Below are 10,797 nucleotides of genomic sequence, written 5' to 3'. Positions count from 1 at the left end.
CTGCAATATATTATGCGTTCAGTACCATATCTGATCACATATAAATCTATATATTATGAAGTATATTACTGAATATAAAATGACATACATTATGATATATTAGTAAATTATATTATCACATATTTTTTCAATATATGAAAGCAGCAATTCCTTATGTATTATTCAATATATTGTAATACAGTATATTTACGCAATACATTTTTCTGTATATTTTCGAATAAATCATGTAATATATTGATCATTCATATATAGAGAAATATATTTTCTTTCCATAAGGGATGCTACATGATTTTGGACTTCACACATCTATCTCATAACAATTTTGTTTTCTTGTTTAGTTTTCTCTGGTGTTAAAAGTCAGACAGACAAAGACAAGCAGAACAGCCAAACTAAACAGAGCTACACAGAGAGAGCATTTAGCATTAGTAAGATGTTAATGTCTAACTATGAAAGACTAGAGATATCTGGGGTTATTTATGAAGAGTGTGAGCAGGACTGAGCTTCATGGACCTTGCAGTGGAGTTCAGGAATTTAATGTATCCTCTGGTCAGAAATCACCAAATTGAACTGATTATTATCTAATAAATGATTCTCACAGTCAGTTTCATTTCACACAGAAAGCAGCACTGAACAAATATTGCTGATCTGTTGATGCAGATCATTTGAAGATTATAACATGTTAATGTTCTTTAAAACAGCTTTAAAAATACTTAATAGTTTTATGTCACGTGATCTTGAGCTTCACATATTTTTTATGACAGTTCCGTTGTGTTTGTTTTGTAAGCGATGAAAAAAGCAGAAACGCAGCAGAGACGGGCAGAGCTGAATGACAGAAAGAACATTCAACATTATCACAGAATAATAGCAGAAATGTTTAATGGTATTTATGACAATGTAATCAGGACTGAGTCTGCGGGAATGAACAGAGAAAGAGTTGTTTTGACGGTGGCTATCTATGAGAGTGCAGATTGTGTGAGAGATCATGACTTCAGGACAGAGACAAACACACACCAACCACTGCAGCGTACAGGTAAACACATTCATAACTGTGATGAAAACATCACAGTCTGCACATGTTCAGTCATTTATTTTAATATCTGTGGTGTTCAGGAAGTGATTGTGTGAAGATCAGAAGCTCCAGAGCAGCTCCAGTGTGTTTGGTGCTGCTGTGTGTTCTTCTGCTGACTGCAGTCATAGTGCTGTGTGTCTACATCCATACAAAGAGCACAAGCCTCACAGAAGAGAGAGACCAGCTACTAACCAAGATTAGCAGCCTCACAGAAGAGAGAGATCAGCTACAAATCATAGCTTTCAAAACAGAGAAAGATTTATTATCCAAGAATGATGATCTAATAAAATGTCTTCATGAAAAGGGTAATCATGACCACAACTATACAATCATTCAACATTACCAATATAAAATACTAATCTTTGGAACAAAAGATAAGCTGTGTAGTTCAGTGTGATGGGAATGAAGAGCTGATACTTTAACTGGTTGTGTTTACAGATGGAAGGATTTACAATCAATCCAGTTTTTACTACATTTCATCTGAGAAGAAGAGCTGGACTGAGAGCAGAAAATACTGTACAGAGAGAGGAGCAGATCTGATCATCATTAACAACAAAGAGGAACAAGTGAGTGAAATATAGTGTCTGTGTGGTCCTGGTAAACCCTACATTTTGTCCCAAAAAGGGTAGTAATAACAGAAAGGTTTGACTTGTGAGAGACATTTTGCTGAATGTTTTCTGTGAGGGGTTGTGTTTAGATTTTGGGGATGGAATATAGAGTTTGTACAGTATAAAAATCATACCTGTGTCTATGGAAAGTGTGTGTGTGTGTGTGTGTGTGTGTGTGTGTGTGTGTGTGTGTGTGTGTGTGTGTGTGTGTGTGTGTGTGTGCTTGCTTTGGTTGGATGTGAAAGTATGTGTGAAGTCAATTTTGTCAAGTTTGTCATTATCAGATTACAATATAATGGTTCTCCTCAGGATTTTGTTAAGAAAATGTCTGATGGTGTTAAAGTCTGGATTGGTCTGACTGACAGTGATGTGGAGGACACATGGAAATGGGTTGATGACACCTACTTGACCTCTAAGTGAGAAATCACTGAATTTAACTGATTTTATCTAATAATGATTCTCACAGTCAGTATCATATCACACAGAAAGCAGCACTGAACATCTAATGCTGATCTGTACTTTCAGCTTCTGGGGGTCTGGAGAGCCAAATGGACGTACAGGAGAGAACTGTGTTCTAACTGATTCATCAGGATGGGCTGATTATCCATGTCATGGTCATTATCAATGGATCTGTGAGAAAACCATTAAAACAAGTCATTAAATCACATACTTGTTTATGATGTAAATTACGAACAGACAAAAAGGTCTTTCTCTCTTTAAGACAATCTGAAAAAGTGAAAGTGAAAGTGACGAGACATGTAGCTAAGTATGGTGTCCAGTACTCGGAAGTTGTGCTCTGCATTTAAGCCATCCAAGTGCACACACACAGCAGTGAGCAAACACATACACACACCGTGAACACACACTCGGAGCAGTGGGCAGCCAATTTTTGCTGCAGCGCCCGGGGAGCAGTCGGGGGTTCGGTGCCTTGCTCAAGGGTCTCACCTTAGTCGTGGTATTGAGGGTAGAAGAGAGCTCTGTATATTCACTCCCCCCACGTCAATTCCTGCCAGTACTGAGACTCAAAATGCAATTATTATAATGCATTTTAACTTTGGTTACAATTATTTATTAAAAGATGTATTGCATTATAATATAATGCTTTATACAGAAAGGCTTTAAGTAAAGTGTTACCATAAATTTTACTGAGGAAGACTCGAACCTGCAACCTTGGGTTACAAGTCCAACTCTCTAACCATTAGCCCACAACTACCCCACAAAATATATACACACATAGGTTCTCTTCCTCAGTAAAAATTATGGTAACACTTTACTGAAAGCGTTAATGTATAATGCATTATAAAAGTGTTCATAATGTGTTATAATGCATTATAACTTTTCATAATAGTAACTGCATTATAATAATTGCAGATTCCTTGTTCTGAAATTGTTTGTTTGTGATGTGTTTTAATCCATTATAGATTCTAAAGGTGTACCATAAGTATTAAAATGTATTATAACTGTGGTTAAAAATTATTCATGAGATCATACAATGCATTATAAGGTGCATTACAGGGAGTTTTAAAAGTACTTTTTTATATAATGCATTATATAAAGGCTTTAACTAAACTGTTACCAAATTTATATTCAATTAATCACCAGTGACGCTATAATAAATAAATCTGTTTTATAAACACTCTTATTTGTATTAGATTATTATTTTGTCATGTGTTTGAGTGTCTGTATCTGATGGTGTCCATCAATGTGTCTAATACAGAGGAAGTAGAATACTGTGATCATTTAACATTTAATCCTTTAGAAGATGTTTTTTTTTCTGGGAAGACCCTGTAAATTTGAGCAATTTTAGTCTATAAAACACAAACTAGCACAAGTAAGCATAAAAGAGCAAGTGTTGGAGTAGTTTACAGGTGTTTGTTTGCATCTGTGTTACTGATGAGAGTATAGAGACTCATTCTGAACTTCATGTCTGTTTGTCATCAGGAAGTGATTCTGAAAGATGGTGCTGCACTTTATACATCTTTCTTAATTCAGACACTTCCTCCTGTAGCTGCTTCAGTATCTTCATCCACTCTGCCTCTCTTTTAACATTTAACACTTGCTTTACCCAGTGCTGTTATTCATAATCTAATAAAGTGTTTGTCTATTATCACTTGTTCTTATACCAAATCTGTACATCAGAATGTCAAGTGATGTTTAATCTCATACATTTCCCCATGTGGTGTATTATTATGTGGTGTAAAGTATTTAGTAATTAGTAATTAGTTACTGTACTTAAGTATCTTTTTGGCTACTTTGTAGTTTCACTGAGTATCAAAGATATTAGCAACTTTTACTTTGTACTGGACTACATTTTTGAATAAGTACAGTAAATGTACTCATTACAACAATACATTTGTGATGAGTAATACAATTGCACATTACATTTTGCATGGCACCTAACTTTTTCTGCAGCTGTTTATTTCTGCTATAAAGAAGCAATATCACCATCTAAGGGAAATGAACGTACTATATCTTGTGCATTTTGCCTTTACTCACCCAAACTTGTCAACAAAGTTACTTTACGTGAATGTGAATGCATTAGCAGGTAGTTGCTGAATCGCAAGTTTATGATTAATGAGATGAGGTCATGGCTGCAGCCGGTGTTGAGGCCGAAACTAGCACATCCAGTGTTCAGTTCAGCTTTATTTATTTGTATTCAGTAAATTTCACTGTGGATTCTTTGGTAAATCAATCTCATTTCGGCGCAAGTTTTGCAAACAGACTTTTACGAAATGGACTCAACACTAAAGCAACAACATGTAAGTAACTGAATCAATTCTAATGCCTGATCTGATATGTAATGATTTGTTTACAGTCAGATGTTCTTTGTCTATGTGCCAGTAAATCAAACCAGTGACTTTTAGTTGACGACGGTGTCGAGTAAATGGACCCTAAGCCCTCAGTTTCCTGTTTCAATGTCCAGAATTGTTTATGTGTGTAGTTGTGACTCTTATTCTCCTGCATGTTTTCCTTGTTCATTAAAAGACTCTTTGTTAATCTTTGACTCGTGTGTGTGTGTGACTACACATGACACCGTGAGTTTTGAGCTGCTGCTTTGTATTGTTTGTCAAGGTTACCAGCATGACAAAAAAATACCAATTTATCTAAAGCAAATGTTTCAGGGAGATTTTAACCATAACTCAATAATCTTGTATTAACTAGTCAACATCTTTGCTGCAGAAATTTTGTGAAACGTTTATTCAGCCTGCATTAGTGTGGATGGTCATACAGAAGTTATCCCTGCTGAAAAATCCAGCATAAACCAGCATGAATTTCATGCCGGTCCTCGCTGGTTTATGCTGGTTAGTGCTGATATAATGTTGGTATACTGCTGGTCTAACTGGTAGACCAGCATAGTCATGCTGTTCATAAGCAAAAAGGAGCTGCTGTAGCTTGTTCACCAGCATAGTCTTGAGGGGTTGAGTGTGAATAGGCCAGTTGTCTGTATTCAAGCAGTGTTTTGGAATAAGCATCATTTTTGCTTGTATATTTCAATATTTAACACAAAGATGTAAAGGAAAAACAATATAAGATTAGAAGTCAAATCAGTTAAAAAGAGCTTGTGTATATTTCCAAACAAAAACATATATTAAAACATTAAAACAAAGAAAAATGCCAAATAAAACAAAGAAAAATGCCAAATAAAAGCATAACCATAAGCAGTTTGTTCAATAAGTGAAGTTCTTAAATGTAATTTCGGGAGGACTGAACTCATCTAATCTTTCAATTAACTGCCGGAGCTTATAAGCAGCCTCTCACCTTGCTCCGGCATCAGCTGTTTTGGCATCCCTCGCCAACTCCACCAACATATTTAGGCATCTTGCCTAATAATGAAATGATAATGAAAGTTCAAAATTGAAAGTTGCTGTTTTTAAAGACTTTCATGCTCATTTGGGAACTCACATGTGTCAAAATCCAGCTCTCAGTTACTGATTCCAAAAAGTGCACATAGTAAAAGGTATGTAAATGCAGTCAAGAGCATGAAATACTGTTGACAATAGTGATAGCATGCTATCTAGAGTTGCTGGAAGATAATGAATTTAACCAAAGTCAATGGCCAAGTGAGAAACTAAAAGGAACACTAATCACCATATTGGTGACTTCAAACAGACTTCAAAAACTTTAGTACATATACCACATGAAAGAACTAAAGTCACACAGGTTTTTTATTAATTATATATGCTGTTTTTGGAGTTGTTCAAGCATCCTCTGGTGAGATATTATTGATTTTATTTGGAGTTGATTTCATCTAAGGATGTGTGGCTGTGAGTCAGTTGTAGCTGTTGCTGTCTGCTCTCTTCTCTTTTTTTCTGATTTTGTTGTTCCTTCAGTGATTCTACTTGTTAACTGCAGGTGTCATCACTAATGGATGGTCAATTATCACTTGTAGAGTGAATCAGCTTTATTTCTCTAACTGCAAAACTGCTTCAGTGTTACTTTTACTCTCCATAGATTGGGACCATTAGCAGAAGTGGTTTTAATAACTAAACACCACACAGATCTAGACCAGAGGGACTGTGAACAAATCAAAACTGATTTTGAAGAGACATTTGTACTTCAGCTTATCCATGCAGAAGGATAAAAAACGCCTCATCAAACTGAACAGCATTGTAGAGCAATGAAGTATCCACAGTGGTCTTTATGTAAGTAACTTTCTCTTTATTCTCAAGGCCACGATTTTTGTCCTTGACGGTGAAAACTTGAGGATGTTCAATAATTCACCTCACACTGTTTTCCAGCAGCGCCAAGCATTCAGGCTAGCTGAGGCTTGAATGATAAGTAGCATTTAACAAGGATCAACACACACACACACATTGGAGAAACTGGCTACAATGCAAAGTCTTATTTTTGTTTTATAATGATTTATTGCATTTAATATTAGGGATATTGCTGTTTTAGCTTTTGAAAGAAGCTTCTTAAGGTTTTACCTGTTCGTATTGTAGAGATATGATGAATATAATAAATTAGGAAACTAGATGAGATACAGTAAAATAAACACTGCTGCATATGAGTTGATGTTTACTTGATTTGTGCTTAAGTGAATGTAATGTCTTTACATTAAATGTAAAAAGAATAGCCTATATATGTATGTATGTATATATGTGTATAATTTTGAGCAAAATAATCATTATCAGTTTAACCATTATCATGCAGCCCTATTCACAGGTAAATTATGCCATTATAAAAAAATGCAGTTATTTTTATATGAGTTTGAATTTTTTTTATGTATGACAACATAAATTACACATACATAAAAACGGCTGAAAGCACCAAGTACATTCATAACTTAAGTGCAGTATGTTGCAATAAGGGCGTTTAAAAAAAGCCTTCATGCTGTATGGAGAGATATTGTCTTTTCTGATGGTGTTTGGAGGAAGTCCCATTTGTTGAATGGACTTCAGTGTCACATCAACAGAAAAATAAACAAAAAACTCAGGAACAATGTAGCAAGCTGGAATGCTAGAAGGTTTCCATGGAAACGGTGGTGAACGGAATATTTCTCAGGATGTCTCGGAACATTTCATACTCCCGTTTTCTGGTGGATGGGAAGACCTTTGATCCTCTTTAATGGTCTGATGTGGAGCATGCTCCAGATTATAAGTTATAACTTATAACAAAAAATGCTGGGCTGTTTCAACCCAGCCGTTGGGTTACATTTTTTAATTAAAGCATGCCCAATTTTGGGATGAAACGACCCAGCATTTTTTAGAAAGTAAGTAAGCCATTGTACACACTGCAACACAAGCACGTTTGTAAAGCAAAACTTTCCAAAATATGGTCACCAAAACTATGTGTTTCACTTCACACAGACATTGCAATGCATTAAGAAACAGAGTGAATATTTTATGCTAGCAAAATGTCAAAGATTAGCCTCCAGGCACTTTCATATGTGGCTTTGGGAGCAGGAGGAAATCAATGCTGACTGCTGACCATCTGAGAAGCAGAGAATGCTAGTTAAACTCCTGAGTGGGATACAACAGGAACCTGAAGCCTGAAGCAATACCGTGCAAACTGATCCTGATTGAGATAAAATGACACGTAGGCGCTGAGACATGAATCTATGTTGCACAATGAGCAGTTGCAGTGCCAGCTGTTTTTAAAGACAGAATATGTACATCAAAGAGTAGGACGTATAGAGCCTCAGGACCAGGATGTTAGATACTCAGGTCAGAGAGTGCCATGCCACATTTTTTTTGCACTAGTCGACAAGCTGATTATTAAGTTTAGTGGTTGTCAAGCTCTGGAATTCCACCTTGAAATGCCAAAAAACACAACAGCGGTAGATTTTTCCGCAAGCGAAATAGACAGACAATTAAATATGCATTCTTAGCTTTGTATAAATCTGAACTAGATCTAAAATAATGTGTGCCTCAGCATAACTATAGAAGAAAAAAATCTGAAGAAGATGAAATCAAATGAATCAATGAGCAATGTAAAGATTTCTGCACAGTTTCGGCATCTTGCTTTTAATTTTAATTTAATCCCAGGCAAGATTATTAGATTCAATGTGCATTTGTTCATCACTAAATCCCCTTTTGGCAAGGATTTTATTTGTCAAAAGTGTTTGTCAAAGATCCAAAAAAGGTATTTTTTTATCCATCAGAGAGAGATTTGATTCATTTTTCCATCCAGCCGTGAGCCAGCCCGTTATCCTCATATCCTCCAGTTAAAGCATGGATTGTGAAGGGCTTATGCAATCCAGTCTGCTTTAGAGCACTAATACTGCGATGAGCTGCTACATATACAGAAGGAACAGATAGTGCTGACAACCACAGGCACAACTCAGACAAATAAGCATGCAATGATGCACACACGCTAACTCGTATGTTCAGTCTGTCACATTTATAGACATATAGTTTAAAGAAAAAAGACTTAATGCTACAGCATACAATGACATTCTAGAGCGGAGCTTTTCAAACTGGGGTTTAGAACCACCAGGGGCCAAAAGGGGGGGCTATTGAGTCCGCAAAAAAAACACACACATACACACACATATATAGTTATTATTATGAAGCTGTAATTGACTCAAATTAAAATTAAAAGAATAATAACAGCAATATCTATCTATCTATCTATCTATCTATCTATATATATGTGTGTGTGTGTGTGTGTGTATGTGTTGGTGTTTTATATATTTGTTGTTATTTTATTTATCATAAAATTATAGTTATTTATAACTCAGTGATGGGATTTTGAGCATGAGAACCGCGTGTACACCGTCGCTTTGCCACTATTAGAAGAACTACCACCGATTTGTGGCGTTCGTGTCTCTCTTATTGAAAATGAACTAGAGACTTTTGTTTTGCGCGTCCCGTAAACTGTCTTTATGTCGAAGTAGGCTACTGCCGGCCCAATTTATCAGTGGCCCACCAGGAATTCTCCCGAATTTTCAAGGAGATATTCTTACTATATAATTACAGTTAGTGGTTACGTGCTGATTATTTTTTACGTTGCAGAATGAAAAAAAAAAGAAAAAAAGAAATCCGAAAACATGCTTGTACATGCTTTTACTTTAGTGCAAGTTTATTAATAAATCAATAAACAAAACCTTCGTCGAAGAACAAAAGTTCTTTGACTTTTATACATAATAAATCTGTCTATGAATAAAGATTGATCTGTTAAAAAGAAGCTATTTTGAGTTAGATGCCAAATGTTCTCCTCCTATTTAAATTTTACATTGAGGGGGTGCATACAACATATTTGCCCACCGGCAACTATAGTTAGATAATTTTCAAGAAAAAAAAAAAAAAAACCTGGGGAAAATAAATGCAGAACATAGGACACTATTAACACGACTATATGCATGAAACCATTCAGAAAAACTTGGTCACAAATGGGTTAATGATAATGATAATAATACATGAAAAATATTTTTCTCAAATTTTAAATGGGTTCTTTCTTGTATGTCTCTGTTCTAGAAAATGTCCAACTTTTTGGGACAACAGCTTGGGGCATTGTCTGTTTCTGCAGTACAACATGGGTGTTCAGTTCGGGGTGTTCAAATTGGCCATATAAAGTTAGTTACTAAACTTTTCTTTCCTCTCTCTCTCTCTCTCTCTCTCTCTCTCTCTCTCTCTCTCTCTCTGTATCTCTCTCTCTTCATGCACACAAATACAGATGCAGTCATGCATAACAGCAGACTCTGCAATATCCACGCTGTATTTTGGGGCAGTAGGGAATTATCCACGAATGGAGCAGGGCCAGAGAGTTCAGTGTGGACCCAGAGAGTGCTGGAGGCTCATCAGATGGGATCGGCCTAAACTAGGAGGGCAGTGTTCTCGACGTCATTGGAATCACAAAACCGCTTCCCCCAAAATAGCCTGATGCGTCCAAGCACAAGTCTCTGAGGCCTATAACAACAGACAGCAGAAAACAGAAAGGAGAGAGAGTAGGACAGTGTACGGGATGGTCCGAAGAGTCACATGCCTAGAAACATCATTTTCTCTTACTCGTTCTGTCTTTAGCCTTTTTTATTTTTCCTAAGATGTCTCCTACCATCCACCTCCTTCTTTTCAATAATTCCACACGGTAACAACCACAATTTCTGAAATGTTTTGACAGACACAGCCCTGATCGCTATAATAGTTCTTTCCTTTTATGTATTTTGTTGGATTATTCGCAAATCCTCTTTTGAATGCACAAAATCAGCAGATTTCTGACTTTACCTCTAACAACACTCACAATTTACTTACCCCGCCCCATCTTTCAGTACAGACTTCAATTGAGTTGGCATTTATGAAAAGCATATATGTTCCCAGACAGCATATAATCCAGTGCTATTACGGCTGAACTGTATTTCAACAAATGCCAGAGGTGGCAGGACTAATTTGCAACAACAAACGGAGGAGAATGTCTCCTCCTTTTGAAGATGATTGTTGGATGCTGTTCTCTTGTCTGTGATCTCAGAAAATGTTTTAAAAATCTTTAAGCTCTCCGCAACATACAGACTCTAACAATGTGTTCATTTTCCTCAAAGAATGACAGAAAATCTTTCAAAATTAGTAATTAGTGGAGTTGCTGTTCATAACGTCAAATCACTCCACCATCAGGACTGCCTTTGCAAACCTTGCACTTTGTCAGTTAAAAGCCAAAATAGTTTCTGACGTGCCCAGTGGTGCC

At 36.3% G+C, this 10,797-nt stretch overlaps 1 protein-coding gene across 2 annotated transcripts; it reads left to right on the top strand.

Moving 5' to 3' along the window:
- Positions 1–724: 724 nt before the first annotated feature.
- On the top strand, positions 725–4,679 carry LOC127520888 (CD209 antigen-like protein E). 2 transcript variants are annotated; one of them, XR_007932224.1, is made up of 6 exons: positions 725–1,030; positions 1,111–1,374; positions 1,508–1,635; positions 1,987–2,093; positions 2,203–4,436; positions 4,542–4,679. XR_007932224.1 is itself a non-coding variant. In XM_051909572.1 (5 exons), the coding sequence occupies exons 1-5, from the start codon at positions 787–789 to the stop codon at positions 2,336–2,338; spliced, it is 879 nt and encodes a 292-aa protein (XP_051765532.1). In that variant the 5' UTR covers positions 725–786; the 3' UTR covers positions 2,339–4,679. The 2 variants fall into 2 exon arrangements, 1 of the variants encoding a protein (XP_051765532.1); XM_051909572.1 differs by having other exon boundaries at positions 2,203–4,679.
- Positions 4,680–10,797: the final 6,118 nt, after the last annotated feature.

This window comes from Ctenopharyngodon idella, chromosome 10 (assembly GCF_019924925.1).
Source record: "Ctenopharyngodon idella isolate HZGC_01 chromosome 10, HZGC01, whole genome shotgun sequence".
Taxonomy (NCBI): Eukaryota; Metazoa; Chordata; class Actinopteri; order Cypriniformes; family Xenocyprididae; genus Ctenopharyngodon; species Ctenopharyngodon idella.
This window is presented reverse-complemented; position numbering and strand designations above follow the sequence as displayed.

Coding starts and splice junctions, on each gene's coding strand:
- LOC127520888 (XM_051909572.1), top strand. CDS start 787: ATGAAAAAAGCAGAAACGCAGCAGAGACGGGCAGAGCTGAATGACAGA. Junction 1,031..1,110: donor CCAACCACTGCAGCGTACAG/GTAAACACATTC, acceptor TGTGGTGTTCAG/GAAGTGATTGTGTGAAGATC. Junction 2,094..2,202: donor GACACCTACTTGACCTCTAA/GTGAGAAATCAC, acceptor CTGTACTTTCAG/CTTCTGGGGGTCTGGAGAGC.